Consider the following 16230-nt stretch of genomic DNA (forward strand, 5'->3'; position numbering starts at 1 on the left):
TAGTTAATAAACTTTTCTTGCTATTACAAATAAAGCTGCAAAAAGTGTTGTCAGGAAGGAATTTTTCTAGGCTATGTACCTAGAAGAGGAATTGCTGGGTGAAAGGCTGGAAACATTGTTCTCCAAAGGGATTGCATTAATTTGCACTCTCACCAGTAGTATACGGTGTATATTTAGCTTATACTGTTCTTGTTCAACTTTGGTATCATTGTTATGTCCTCTCTTTCTTTTCCTTAAAGGAAATTATATAAGATAGGGATTGTTAATTTTTTGAAGGTTTGGTAAAACCAGCCTCTATAACCAAGTGAGCCTGCCATCTATGGAGACAATACATTTAGATGACCAATTCATTTTGTAATGGTATTTGTATATTCAGGTGTGGTAGTTCTTGTTTTGAAAAATTATATTTTAAAAGTTTTACAATTTATCAGCATAAAAGTATTCATCGTCTTTTCTTAGGATATTTAAAATCTGTTGGATCTGTAATTATAAGTCCTCCTTTTTTGTACTAATACAATTTCCATTAATATTCACTCTTCATCTCACCAGCTATTTAGAAGTGCATTTTAAGTGTCAAAATACCGTTAAATATTGATCATTTATATATACTTGTGCTATGACTGGATGATGCAGTCTGTATGATTTTTATTCTTAGAAATCAAAATGTGTTAGGACTTTGTTTTTGTTGTTGTTAGGTGTATACATATTTATAACCATTATATGTTACGGGTGTATCGAAACCTTTGTCATTATGTAATGTACCCTTAATCCCTGATAGTAGTCTTTGTTCTAAGTTTACTATCTGATATTATCTAAATCTTCAGCATCTTTCTGATCAGTGTTTGTATAATTTTTTCCATTTTTTTGCTTTCAATCTATGTATATTTTTATAATTAAGTGAATTTCTTGTGATTAATATATAGTTAGGTCTTCCTTTCTCCACCTAAACTGACTCTCTTTATTTTTAAATCCGTGTGTATAGAACATTTATACTTATTGTAATTATTTATATGGTTGAATTATAGCCTATCATCTTGCTGGCTATTTTCTATTTGTTTTGCATGTTTTTTGTTTTTTCTTTTCTCCCACCCTCTTTTAGATTATTTTCATAATTCCATTTTACATTCACTATTGGTATATTATTTATTCCTCTTTGTAAAAAATTTAGTGGTGTCTTAGCGCTTACAATATACATCTTTAATTAATCATAATGTGCCTTCAAGTATTATTCTGTTACTTCACTTTTAGTGTAAGAGCCTTACAACAGAACACTCATTTCTTCTCTCCTGTTTTATGTGATTGTTGTCATACATACTTGTTTTACATATGCTATAAACACGTGATATATTGCTACTATTTTTGCTTTACCCAGTGAACTATCTTTTAGAATGATTAAAAATAAAAGAAAAATAGGCTGGACATAGTGGCTCACCACTGTAATCCTAGCACTTTGGGAGGCCAAGGTGGGCGGAATGCCTGAGCTCAGGAGTTCGAGACCAGCTTGGGCAACATGGTAAAACCTTGTCTCTACTAAAAATACAAAAAATTAGTCAGGCATGGTGTTGCATGCCTGAGGTCCCAGCTACTTGGGAGGCTGAGGCACGAGAATTACTTGAACCTGGAAGGTGAAGGTTGCAGTGAGCTGAGATACCACCACTGCACTCCAGCCTGGGTGACAGAGTGAGACTCTGTCTCCAAAAAAAGAGGAAAATGTATTTAACCATTTCTAGAGATCTTCATTTCTTTGTGAACATCCAAGTTTCAAATGTAGATAGGTATTATATTTCTTATGCCTGAAGAACTTCCCTTTATTATTTCTTGTGGTGAAATTATGATGGCAATACATTTTCTCAGTATTTGTTTGTCTGAAAGATCTGTTTCTTCTTCAATTTTGAAAATATTTTTGCTGGGTATAAAATCTGGGTGGACAGTTTTTTTTTTTTCCAGTTAGAAATTTAAAGCTTTCACCCTGTTGTCTTTTGGCTTGCATACTTTCTGATGAGAAGTCTGCTGTATTCTTATCTTTATTTATTAATTTTTTTGTATGTAACATGATTTTTTTTCTTTTGCTCCCTTCAAGATTTTCCCTTTATATTTGATATTCAGCTATTTGAATATCATGTGCTTAGGTGTACCGCCACCTCCTCATCTTCCTTCTCCTCCTTCTTCTTGGGATTTACTCTATTGAGGTTCTATAAGTTTTATGAACTTATGGTTTGATTGGTTTCATTACTTTAGGAAAATCCTTTGCCTTTGTCTTTCCAAATACTTCTTCTTTCTCTTATCTTTCTTGAATTCCAATTGCACCTATGTTAGATTGTTTGATATTTTCCCATAGCTCTTAGATGTTTTTCTCTATTTCTTCCCTTATTTTTCTCTTTATGTCTCAATTTTGGTAATATTTTTTGAGTTATCTATAATTCCAGTAATCCTTTGTTTTTGCCATGATGAGCCTAATAATGAGTCTATCAAAGACATTCTTAATATCTGTTACATTATTTAAAACAATTCTAGCGTTTCTTTCTGAATCTTATAGCTTGCATCTTTTTGCTGGAATTTCTCAACTGCTCATGCGTGTTAACCATTTTTTCCTTTAAGGCTTTAATATGTTAATAATAATTATATTAAATTCCCTGCCTGATAGTTCCAGTATTTATATTATTATTATTATTATTATTATTTGAGACAGAGTTTTGCTCTTGTTGCCCAGACTGGAGCGCAATGGCATGATCTCAGCTCACCGCAACCTCTGCCTCCCAGGTTCAAGTGATTTTGCTGCCTCAGCCTCCTGAATAAGTGGGATTACAGGCATGCGCCACCATACCTGGCTAATTTTTTGTATTTTTAGTAGAGACGGGGTTTCTCCATGTAGGTCAGGCTAGTCTCAAACTCCTGACATCAGGTGATCTGCCCACCTTGGCCTCCCAACTGAGTATTATTTTTTAAGTGATTATGTCTTGATATGATGCTGTTTTACTCTTGCTTCTTTGTATGTCTTGTAATGTTGGGTTGCAAGTCAGATGTTTTGTATGACAGTAGGGACTAAAAATGTGTACACCTCTTTTGCTAGGTTTTAACAGTATGTGGGGAGGTTAAGAAAATCTAGGCTGTAGTTGAGCTTGGTTTGGATTTTGTTTTAGCTATGGTTACCTTAGAAACTTTTTGAAACTTCCTTTTTTATTGAGGAATAATTTATGTACAATAAATTTACCCCTTTTAGTATACAGCACTGTGAGTTTTGACAAAGGCATGCAGTCATGTAACCATCAACACAAGCAAGATACAGGACAATTCCATTACCTCCTGGATTTCCCCATGCCATTTTGTGGTCAGCCCTTTCTCCATCCCCAGTCCTTGGCAGCCAATGATCTTCTTTATGTTACTTACATGGAATTATACAATAGGAAGCCTTTTGAATTTGCTTCTTTTACTTAGCATAATGCATTTGGAATTTATCCATGTTATTTCATTTTTAGTAGTTTATTTTTACTGTGGAGTAGTATTCCATGATTTGAATGAATTACTGTATTTTGTTTATCCATTTACCTGTTGAAGGGATCTTTGAATTGTTTCCAGATTTTGGCATGGCTAAATTAGTGTTTGACTTAGAATGTTTTGAACTATATTTATATATGAATTTGTTCTACTCTTTTTCTCTTGCTAATTTAATGTTTATATCTTTATTATTTCCCTTTTTGTTCTATGTTCTATGCTTCAGTTATCGTTCCTAAAGGCAGTAAATGTGCTAGGATCTTTGTAAAGGAGACAGAATGAGGTATCGTGATTTCACTACTCAGGTATCTTTGAGTGTAAGAAAAGAAAGAGAGGGGAAGTTGGATTTTATTGCCAGACTCACTGAGGCACAAGAATGTATGTCCTTGCGCTATTTGATTGACGTTGGCACCAGGATTTCCCATCATGAACATTTTCTGATTCTTCATGAAATAATATTTCAATATTTGAGGAAGTAAGATGGCCATCTCCTAAGTCTACTCTTTTATTTCTTTCTTGGGGCTACACACAGTAAAAGTACGCCCCGTTTATGGAACCATGCTAGAGCTGCAAAAAGAGCCATCTTCTCAACACCCCTATTTTATAGATTTTTTTAAATGCGGGCTTCGAGAGGAGAAGAAAATTGTTTGAGGGCTCCTGGTGGTTAAGTTCTGAAAGTTAGACTCTTCATTTTTTGGAGGGTGGCATCACAGGTTGGGTGAAGGCCTGACCCCTACACCTGGAGAATGTAAGAAGTTACACAGATATTCAGGCAAGAATTTGTTTCCTCTTTTCTTTAAGCAAATTAGGCCCAAGTACATATTTTCTGAAGAGATCCTCTTATTTGTCTTTTGATTTACCTCAGATTAGGACCTGATCTAAGGTAATATGTGAGAGGCCGGGGTGCCTGTTCTTAAGAACTCTATTTCATTTCATGGTGGCCAGAGAGCTTATTAAAATATTTATGTGTGTGAACTTTGGGGAGCCGTAGCCTTTATTTATTTTATCCTTAAATGACGATGTAATTTATGTGAAAGAGAATTCTCTGCTTTCAAAAAAGGCAATTGAAGAGTATATATGACATGCATCTGTGTCTGCACATGCTTTTCCCTCTGTCTGGAATACATGTCCTTATCTTTGCTTAGAGAGCTTTCACTCTTCCCTCAGGGTGAGTCACCTCATACTTTACCCAACTGGATCACAAGTGTCCCCTTAGAAGTGGTTTTATAGCATACCTCTATCTTGATAATCATCACACTAAATTTTAATGGCTGGTTTTCTTGTGTATCTCTTTAATTAGACTGAATTTCTTTAGGGTGATGCCCTCAAGCCTAACACATGTTGAATGTGACTTTGGTGTAGCTTAAATCACTTGCTGGACTAACCATTGGGCCTGAAGGCAACTGAAACAAAGTGTATGTAATGACAATTTTGTCATGGACCTTGGATTGCCAATGGCTTCTGTTGCCTTAAAGGAAAAGCTTACAAAGTACTGTTGCTAACATTTCTTTCATCTTTTGAACTCTCCTGAATCAAGAATCTTGGGTAGGCCAATTCAGTATATAGGCTGGAGATCGGAGGAGATGATTTATGTAAAGCGTCATAAAATATGTGTTGGCCCTTTCTCCTTTTATCTCTTCCCTTATAACTCTGGCTTTTTCTAACTGACTTGGAGAGACATTTTAAGGGCTGCCTGCGTCAGACCCATTTATGATTTATGGCTCTGCCTTCTCAGCCACCCTGGGAAGAATATTAAAATATCACCCAAGGCTACATCAGCAGCCTATTACTATATTAAAGAGAAGGATATATTAAGAAAAGCAAAGGCCTGCAACAGTCTCCAGGAATAGCTCTCTTAAGTAAACACGTCTAGCTTATACATTTTGACATCAGAGGCATCTTCTTGTAACAAAAGACTCACCAATTAGTTTTCCCATGGAAACCTGAAGAATTTAGTGATAGCTTTTGGAGGCCCCTGTTTAAAAGTCTGTAGCAAATTTGGCCCTAAGAAAAATTTCTCAAAATAGTTTGTTTTTCTAGACCAATGATTCTCAAATTTCTTTAAGTATAATAATCTGGTCTCTGCCATTGGTGATTCTGGTTCAAGAGGTGTAGGCTGGAATTTAGGAAATGACATCTTTAATAATAACCTCAAGTTTATTCTGATGCAAGTGGTCTGGGGTCCTGCTTTTGGTGAACACTTGCCCGGGACTTCTTGTGTGGGGTCTTTTAGCAGAAGCTAATAATTGGCAGCTGTAGGTTAAGGTTCTGAGCAGGACACGATAGAGCATGAAGGATAAGGGTCACTGGCCATTGTAGGTGGTCATGGAGTGAATTATTTGGTGGCCCTTTTGAAAAGGAACAATGGCCATCAGCACCCTATGCTATCTCTGTCATGCCGATTTCCACTGTATTGTAGTTGCCTATTTGCTTGCACTTTTTTCCAGTTAGACTGGAGAGCAGGGACCATGACTTTCCTCTCTATACTCATAGCACCTAGTACCATGCTCAGTGTTTGCAGAAGACTAAATATGTAAGTGAATGAATAGATGAATGAAAGGATGTGTTGTAATTATTTGCAAACGAAGACATATTTAAAGGCTTCCAGCCTAAAAGTTTGACCAAGCTTGTTAAATATAGCCAACAGAGGAAGATGGTAATGTATGTGAGATACATTTTTAAATGTTGCATTGTTCTTTCCTATTAAATATGCAGGAGTTGGAGAGGTGCAGTGACTCCCACATGTGGCTGCGCCTCAGAATCGTCTAGGTGCCTTATTGTCTTTTTAACTGAGTTTTAAAAAAAAGTGAACAAATAATACATACACTTGGCATAAAGTGAAAATTAAGTGTATTATTCCTCACTTCCATTGTGCCTCCCTGGAAACAACCATTTCTATCAGTTTCTTGTGTAGCTCTCCAGATATATTTGGAAGCATATGTATCCATACCCTTTCTTACCTTAATGAGCCTGTCTTATAAACTCTATGTTGCATCTTGATTTTTTAACTTAACAATATATCTTAAAGATTATTCCTTATTAACATATATAGATCTACCTCATTTACTACGATGGCTACATGGCATTCCATTATATGGCATCTATTACATATGTATGTATGTAGTAATCCATCGTTGTTACAAGCAGTGTTGCAATGAAGATCAGTGAATGTATCTCTGAATACATGGGCAAGTATGTGTAGGATAAATTCCTAGAGGTGGTATTCCTAGGTCAAAGAGAACGTGCATTTCAAATTTTGCAAAATTGCTCCCCAAAGAGGCTGCATGGATTATATTCTACCAATAGTATGAATGAAAGGCCTATTTCCCCACATCTTTGTTGGGACAATTTTTTAAAAAATGAAGATTCTCAGACCTTCACAATTCTATGGCTTCCAAAACTTCTAGGACCACTCCAGGGACCTGCATGTTTTAAAAATGTCTCAGAAAGTGAGATGTTATTAATATTTAAATTTCACACTATTTCACATTTCTGTGATTCTGACTTAGAAGGTCCGTGGACCTGCCTTTGAAAACCACCAGGTTGGTGCATAGCACTCCGTATGCACCTACGCTAGACGCTGGCTTCCAGGTCCTGAAGCCCTTCCCCACTAATAAACAAACAGCTAAGAAGTGGGGAAGTGGTCTGGGTTGAAAATAATGCTCTGGCACCTTTTGCTTGCAGATCTCCTTTTTCTGCCTTGCTGTGTTTTCCATTTTGGTCTTAAGTCTCTTTTTTTCTCAGATGAATCACTCAAGGGTCAACCTCTTCCCACAGGTTCACAAGAATGTACTTTAAACATGTACTCTTTGAGGACACATTCTTTGACGAGTGCTATTTTGAAGATGTAACATCAACAGATACCTACTTCAAAAATTGTACCATTGAATCAACCATCTTTTACAACACAGGTAGGTAAGAACATTGACAGATTGAATAGAATGTAACAGGAGACAACTTGTGTTGTCCAAGAATCAAAATGGTCGGGCATAAACTTCAGGAGTAGGAAAGTATTCATAGATACAAATGCCAAGCCTTGGTGGGGAAATGGATTTTAGCTCCAGGCATGGCACAAATTAGGTGCACAGCCTTTGCTAAGGCATTTAATGTATCTGTGTCTCAGTTTTATCACAAATGAAATGGAAACAAAAGTTGTAGCCAAATGTCCTCATCTCGGTGAGGCTGATGCTATACACGAAGGGTCTTTGGTATGAACAAAGGATGACACAAATAACAACTGGCATTCCAGGAGGGCTGCATTTTATGCACGGAATGCATTCTTGAAGACCTTGCACAATTTGAAACTTGCAAAATGCAAGACTCATGTTCTCACGATAATAAATGGAAAGGGAAAATTACATCTGTTCACGTTTTTTGCATAAAGTGAAATAAAAAGACTATTTTAAAATCATACTATTTCAGATTTCTGTGATTTAAAAAGTCCCAAAATTCTACCACTACACCACTTCTTGTTACTTTTACTACCCTCATCATAAATTAATAACATACCAAGTGAAGTCGGGGTATAAGGAAACCAACTGAGCTTCATTAGGGGGCTTTACCTACATTGTCTCAAGGGAGAAATGTACTATTTTTTTTTAATCCTTCTCTTATAGCTAAGGAAACTGAGTTAAAGAAATCAAGACTTAAGCAACTTGCTCAAGGCCATGGTTAGCAAGTGGAAGGAGTTTGGATTCATTCCTCAGTTGTTTGGCTCTGAAGCCTGCAATCTTTCCACAGAACTACTTGCATTATGTCCAGATCTATGCTTTATTCTTGGCATCAGCAGCAAGGGATAGTTTATATAAGAACATCTTTTTCCTCTATGATATCAGCCTCAAGAGCTTCAAGATCTGGTCTCTAAATATTCTGGAGTCTCTTAATAATTCATTCTGGCACTAACCTTCCTGAATTTCCTTTTAGACTGATCTTGAAACAATAATGAGTTCCAGAAGTTTAATAAGTGTCATTAGAAACTGGCATATTGTTTTATGATTTCAAGTTTGAATGATGCCTCCTCATTTGAATACTCTTACCATGGAGATTCTTGCAAACATGTGTAGTCAGGAAATGTCAGAGCTGGGAGAAGCAGTGGAGATGATCAGGTGCACTCTTCCAATTTTGTAGATTTTGTAGGTAGAGCCTCAGGGAGGTTAAAGAGGGTCAACAGCAGGGCTAGCTCCCCAAACGCAGGTTTCTAGGGAGCCTGTTTAGTACTTTTTCTGTCAGAACAGCTGATCTTAGAAGGTGTCAGAAGACTTGCAAACTGGTTCCAATGCAAATGGCTTTTATTTTTTAAGAATGTTCAGGTTTTGGCACAGACTACAGCATGGGCTCTGGAGTGATCGGCTCCATCTGGAACCAACTCTCTTGTGTTCTGCTCCTCTATGCCAGGTAGCCTCCAAGGAGAGGCCTAGCTGCCGTGGCCCTCAGTGTCTCAGTGTCACCTGATTGGTACAAACAGGACTGTTATCCAGCTGGAGAGATGATTTTTTTTTTTTTTTAAAGGCAAGGTCTCCCTCTTTTGCCCAGGCTGGAATGCAGTGGCATAACCATGGCTCAATGTAGCCTTGACCTCCTGGGCTCAAGTGATCCTCCTGCCTCAGGTGCCAGAGTAGCTGGGACTACAGGCACACACCACCCCACCTAGCTAATTTAAAAGAAAAATTTATTTATTTATTTTTTTGTAGAGATAAGGTCTCACTGTGTTGCCCAGGCTGGTCCTGAACTCCTGAGCTCAAGTGATCCTCCTACCTCGGCCTCCTAAAGTGCTGGGATTACAGATGTGAGCCACTACACCTGGCTGAGAGGATGCATTTTGAAGTCTCTCAATGTTAGTTTAATTTCCCCTTGCTTTTAGGAACTTGAACAGGTCATTACATTTTTGGAAGTTTCTCTACTCATCCATACCTTGATGACATGGCCACATATTACCTTGACTTTGAGGCTGTCTGACTGGCAAAGGCTGGCACAGCCTGCCTACAGGAGGGGGCAGACTTCATCCCTGCCTCTGCCTTTCTCTCTCCAGCTCCCTTCCACTTACATGAACCGAAGGTTTCCTTCTCTCCCCAGACCTCTACGAGCATAAGTTCATCAACTGTCGGTTTATCAACTCCACCTTCCTGGAGCAGAAGGAGGGCTGCCACATGGACTTGGAGCAAGATAATGACTTCCTGATTTACCTCGTCAGCTTCCTGGGCAGCCTGTCTGTCTTACCCGGGAACATCATTTCTGCCCTGCTCATGGATAGAATTGGAAGGCTCAAGATGATTGGTGAGTTGCCAGCAGGGTCATTCCTGGGTTCCAACGCGCTGGGGTAGTGACTTTCAAGTGTATTAAACAGGGAAATTTTCCCTTTTATTAAATAATTCTTGCACAACCAACCCAACAAGTAAGATTGCACCCAGGGCTATAGAGCCAAGGATGTGTGCCTACAGAAGACTCCAGGGCTCCTGGGAAATAGTCAAGAATCTTTGGTCTAGGCGAGGGACTTTTGTTCATTTCCTGACAGAAATTCTGTGACAGTCATTTAATCTATTAGCACTTCAATAAGGGTAGTAATAATATCCACCCTGCCCCTTCATCAGATTATTGTCAGAAAAATATATAAAATGCTCCTGGGTGATGGTTTGATGTTTGAAGATAAATTGTATTACTTTTATTATTTAATAGCAATACCACTTTAGGCTTTGGAGTTGGACAGAGTCATGTTGAAATCCTATCACCGAAAGGCTGTTTGACCTTGAATGTGTTCCTTTACTTCTCTGGGCCTCAGTTTCCTTATTTATACGAGAATGATTTTCCACATCTAGCTGGTAGGGTTTTGTGAGAATTGAACATAAGGCACCTGTAACACTTGGCACATCGTCGGTTCTCAAAAATGGTAGCTATATTCATGTATGCCTTGCCTCATTCCATTGGGACTTGCAGCAATTTATTACAGAAACACATGCCATGAATGGTAAACAAGAAGCAAAATGTACAGATTGAGGACCGGGGAAATGTACATTAGAATATGAGTCAAGGCCAGGGGTGGGGAAGTGGACAACACATTATTAATAAACATGCCATTAGGGACCTGCCTTAGGGATGTCGTTGATTAGGAAAGTTAATACGAAGCTTCCTAGCAGCAACGTGCAAAAGGAAACACAATAAATCATAAAGTCATTTTGTTGGAGAAGAGAAAATTGATCAGGTCTTCATGGGAAGGAATTCTTTTCCTGGCATTTGGCTCATACTGAATATCACTATTATAAATAGTAGCATGCATATTCAGCGTGGTAAGCGTGAGAACTGCCTGTGACTTCAGCTTTTTAATCTTGTGGTGAGGGTGGAGTCATCTCTTAGGTATGGCAGACTTCATGCTCTCCTCTATTAGAGGCAGTGCCTGGGTAGTCCTGAGGCCCTATGGGGGAAGGGACAATGGCTTACTCGTCCATAACCCCCGTGTCCAGCGCAGTGCCTGCAGTAGAGTTGACACTCAGCAATGCTGCTGAACTGATCAGAACGGATGAAGATGGCCTCTTTCCTAGGTTAGCCCCAAACACCAAGCTTTCAGCAGAAGACACTACAGGTTGGCATCTTAAAAAAACTTTGGCTGGGAGTCAGGTGGCTCCGTCTCTGCCAAGATTAGCTTTATGTGTGGACCCACGTTCCTTTACTTCTTTGAGCTTCCATTTTCATTGTTAAAATAATACCTCTGTTTGCCTCAGTGAGATAAGGGGTGTGAGAGCAGACATGTGACACTTCTGCCATTTGTCACCAGCCTTATGAGTCCCAGAGTTTACCAGTGGAGTCTCTGGTCTGTTCATGAAGCAGCTGAGGAGGTTCTGGGGGAGGCAGGGTTATAAGGCTGGGGTGGGTGCCCATGTCAACGAGAACAGCCCACCACCTAAGGACCTGCCACATGCCCCCTCACAGAAGTGGGGTGGGGGTGTGGCTGGGCACAGGGGCAGGCGGGACGGTGAGACAACAGACATCCTTTCCCTCACCACTGAAGCCCTTCGTATCATCGTGAATACATCCCAGATCAAAACAATTCCTATAATGCTAAATAAAGGCATGCTCTCGAATGAGAGATCTAGAACTAATATTTAATCATTCTTTATAGCCTACTCTCTTGTGAATGTCTCTGTTTTGTTTCTGAGCTAGAGGCAAGCTTGTTAAGAGCTGAGACAGGACCTTCTTTGTCTCTCTACCCTTCAATCTTTAGTAAAAGGCCTACATGCAGTGGGTCGGCTGTGACATTGGCAAGTGCACGGTAAAGACAAGGTGCTCAGTTAATACCTATTCCACTAGGATATGGGATGTGGCGGAACCACTTTGAAATAGCCCTATCCCCACCTCTCAGACCAACCCCACTAGAAAATCTGCAAGCACATTTTTGTTCTGCTTAATCTGCTGGGCTCTTTGTAGTGTGCAAGTCATTTCTTGTTATCAGCGGAGTAGAAGTTTTCCTGATTAGGCTGCTAGCCACTCATTTATTCATCCAATAACATTTATTTATGCAGTAGTTATTCTCTCAAGGCTGTGTGGGAGGCAATGGGAATGCAACAGTAATTGAGACAGACAGTATCCCTGTGCTTAAGGCGCAAATCATCTATTGAGAGAGGCAGACTTCGACTAGAAATTTCATTTACCTAAACACTATGACATGCTTATTGTTATTGAATATTATTATTATTGAATATTATGAATATTGAACATATGTTCAATATTAACACATTGAACCCTCACAATAACCCTATGAGGTAGGCGCCATTTTAATCAACATTTTAGAGATGGGGACAGTGAGACAGCTCACAGAAAGGTGAAGCAACTCACTTACGGTCACACAGGTAGTAAATAAGCCGGCATTTGCACCCAGGCCTCCCAATTACCAGAGGAATAAGAATTATGGAAGTGGAAGTACACTGGGCCCTGGGGACTTATAGCAGGAACACCTAACAGAGTTGAAGGATCAGGGAAGGCCTCCCTGACTATTAGCTGATGTGTCAGATCATCATGTTTTGTGGTTATGAAGTGTTTGCCAGCATTTACTGTAAGCCAAGCCCCATGGCTGGCCCCTCTGAGGGATGCATGCATGTAGAGGGTATTGTCCACAGAGCACTTGGGGGTCCTGTAGATGCCAGTTTCCCCTGTTCTAGTTCTCTCCTAGCTTTTGGAAAAAGGTTACCAGGCACCTGCTCACAGCCCTACCACTTCCCAAAGTGGGCAGAATCCAGTTGGACAGTTATCATTTCCTAGTTCATCAGCAAGGATTGGCACTAGTCTTGCAGCCCCAGGTCTGAGGGTGACACTCCGGGCTGAGGACCATCCCTGGGGAGCTGTTTCTTATTGAGGCCAGGTCAGCCTCTGGCTTCTTGACAACTGGAAAACCTTCCTCCTGCAGGGTCCTGGTGCCTGGTGGGGCACTCGTGCCCTGTGTCCCGGTTGGTTGTTTGAGACCTGCTTCCTTCCCACCTTTCTGCTCACCCTATTTCCACCTCATCGCCAGTCACTTTTCTAGTCTGCAACCTGTTTTGCCATGTTCTGCATCCACCTTGGACTTGGAGCTTGCATCTCAAGGTCCTCCGGGCTGAACTTACTGGAATTGGGCAGCATTTGACAGTCTTCTTTGGATGGGATCTCCTATCAGCTCTATAAGGGCTGTGCTGCTTATTTTCTGTTCACTCCCATCCCCACCCCAGAGTTCTGAGCTGCACTTCTCCGCCCTGCTGGGAGCCCTGCGAGGCTAACCTCATGGACTGCATACTTAGATTCCTGGAGGGGAAAAGGGATTCACCCCAGATAGTTCTAGTGAGGAAACTTTACTCATAGAGCTTTTAGAGCTGTGGACAGGGTTATGGAAACAAATAAGGCAGCTGAGGCACCCAGACACTAGCAAAAGTGAGAAGCAGTCACCACCTCTATGGCTGTGAGGACAAGGGGGGATAATTGCACTCACAGAGCTCCATGGGGGCTGGAGCCGTGGAGCAAGAGCTACCTGGGAGGAACTGGGGTCTTGGAGGGATGCAGACATTGCCAGAAAAGGCCTTCTACCCCAGGGGAGGAGTTGGGGAGAGGTACTCCAGCCACCTTCCCCTCCCAACTGATAGGAAAGTCCATGGGGTTAGCGTGTAGAGGGTATGTACAGAGCACATATACAGAGTACAGAGGGTAGCGCAGGGCTGAGAAGGGCAAGTCAGATCTCTGGGGTGAGGATTCGGGTAAATGGGGAATAGCATCGCCTTTCTTCAGGTTTCCCTTCAATAGCCCATGTATAGGTGTGTTCTCACCAGGTTATAAGCTCCATGAGAATGGATTTTTTAAAAAAATTATTTTTTTATTTTTAATGGATAAATTATAATTGTATATTTTGATGGGGTACAATGTGATATTTTCATGCATATATACGATGTGGAATGATTAAGTCAAGCTAATTAACATATCCATCACCACACATATATATGTTTTGTGGTGAGAATATTTGAAATTTACTCTCTTAGCAATTTTGAAATATACAATACATTGTTAGTAACTGTAGTCACCGTGCTGTGTAGTAGATCTCGAAAAGTGAGATGATGCAGATGTTTCTGTGCCTGGTTTACCCCACGGACTGTATCTAGCATCCTGCCTTCCAGGTTCATCCATGTTGTCATAAATGGCAGAATTCCTTTCTTTTCTTTTCCTTCCTCTCTCTCTCTTTCTCTCTTCTTTCTTTCTCTCTCTCTCTCTCTCCTTCCTTCCTTCCTTCTTTTTCTCTTTCTTCTTTTTTTGACAGTGTCTTGCTCTGTCACCCAGGCTGGAGTACAGTGGCGCCATCTCGGCTCACTGCAACCTCTGCCTCCCAGCTTCAAATAATTCTCGTGCCTCAGCCTCCCAAGTAGCTGGGATTACAGGTGTGCACCACCGGGTCTGGCTACTTTTTGTCTTTTTCGTAGAGACAGTGTTTCATCATGTTGGTCAGGCTGGTCTCGAACTCCTGACCTCAAGTGATCCACCTACCTTGGCCTCCCAAAGTGCTGGGATTACAGGCCAGAATTCCTTTCTTTTTGATGTCTGAGTAGTATCCCATTGTGTATGTAAACCACATTTTCTTTATCCACTCATCTGTTGATGGCCACTTAGGTTGATTCCATATTTTGACTATTGTGAATATTGCTACATTGAACAAGAAGCACAGATCTCTTTGACATCCTGGTTTCAAATCAAGACTGAGGTTTTTGTTTTTGTTTTTTGGCCAATACTGATGTAGCTCAAGCACCTAGAACAATGTCTGGTACATAATAGATTCTCAACAAATGCCCCTATCTGCCCCGTCCCATCACTCTGAGCTGGGCACCACCTTAGAGTGGTGACTGCAGAATCCTTCCTAAGTCTGGTGATCTGACCCACGCAGAGGGCTCTAATGCCATGTCTGGGGTGCCTCATGAGGATTCCAGCTGTGTTCTCTCTGTGTGGAGGATGAACCTAATACTTCAGGCAGCCTTGGCTTCAGGTGTACCAGTGAGGGTGGGAGATGGGGCAAGAACTGTGAGTGACAGCCATGTGCAAGACACAGGCCTCATGTTTCTTTTTGCCCTTGAACTCCCTCTGCAGGTGGCTCTATGCTAATCTCTGCAGTCTGCTGCTTCTTCCTGTTTTTTGGCAACAGTGAGTCTGCAATGATCGGCTGGCAGTGCCTGTTCTGTGGGACAAGCATTGCAGCCTGGAATGCTCTGGATGTGATCACAGTGGAGCTGTATCCCACCAACCAGAGGTCAGTTCTTCCCCAGGCTTTCCTCAGGGACTTGTTTGGGCTTCTTTGGCCAGAAGTCTACCTGCTCCCTAAATCTCATGCTGTGCATGGCCATCGTGGTCTTTCTGCTGTTCCGTGAAACAAACATCTCTTATGTTGAACTTCTCCTGCATGGTGGATGGCATAGACCTGAAAGTTGGTAGGCTAGGGCTTGGATAGGGTGGGAAAGATGGCAAGAAGCAAAGGATGGGAGCAAACTATGTCCAGGAGAAGGAAATAAGAGTGAAAAGTTGGTAAAACCATATGTGTCTTGTAATCCACAAGAGAGAACAGACCTTCAAGGGGAGATAAGGCAAAAAAGTGAAGAGCTGGAATAGCACAGGGTGGGGGCAAGGAGAGAAATAAAGGTCGGGAGGCAGCATGAAGTCCAGGGAATCTGCAGAGAATGTGGCAGGGAGGCCCAGGGGTTACTTTTATTTTGCACAGGTCGTATATGGAAAGAGGCCTTGTTTAAAGGCATAGGATCAAGGCCATTACTTAGTAATTGTTTTTCTTCGTGGAGGGGAATTGTAAAGTTTAAAGGAGAAGATAAGAGGCCCTGTGGTCAAAAAGGAATGTGAAGTGGTAAGGAAGGTGGGTAAATGAATTTCTGCAAAAACCTTAATGATATTTCCAAAATTGGCGACAGAGGTATTGGGATATAGATAACTAAGGAAGAGCACAACATGTCATATTTGGAGCCCCTCTCATTTGAATCAAAGAACTGCTAAGTTTTACACAAAATAACAGGAGGACAAATGATTATTATTTGAATATGATGTGATTTTACATCTAGGAAACCTAAGAGAATTAACTTATGAGACCACTATAGACAAAAAGACAATGTGGTCAGGTGGTCAGTAATAAAATGAAATTATGTATAGGTTTTAAAATATATTGAAAAAGTTAAAGATGCAATTGAAATCCATTTAATAACAGCAGATGTCATAAAATAATTAGGGATCAACTTGACAAGTGAA

At 40.5% G+C, this 16230-nt stretch overlaps 1 protein-coding gene across 9 annotated transcripts in view; it reads left to right on the forward strand.

Annotated features, from left to right (window-relative positions):
• SV2B (synaptic vesicle glycoprotein 2B) overlaps positions 1-16230 on the forward strand; it is a 201852-nt gene that overhangs the window by 174982 nt on the left and 10640 nt on the right. For all 9 annotated transcript variants that reach the window (XM_054667961.2, XM_016927459.4, XM_016927458.4 and 6 more), the window contains 3 exons: positions 7270-7403; positions 9565-9765; positions 15073-15232. In XM_054667961.2, coding sequence (XP_054523936.1) covers positions 7270-7403; positions 9565-9765; positions 15073-15232 — 495 coding nt within the window. The remainder of the gene's footprint in view (positions 1-7269; positions 7404-9564; positions 9766-15072; positions 15233-16230) is intronic.

The sequence above is a fragment of the Pan troglodytes genome, chromosome 16, assembly GCF_028858775.2.
Source record: "Pan troglodytes isolate AG18354 chromosome 16, NHGRI_mPanTro3-v2.0_pri, whole genome shotgun sequence".
NCBI classification, from domain to species: domain Eukaryota; kingdom Metazoa; phylum Chordata; class Mammalia; order Primates; family Hominidae; genus Pan; species Pan troglodytes.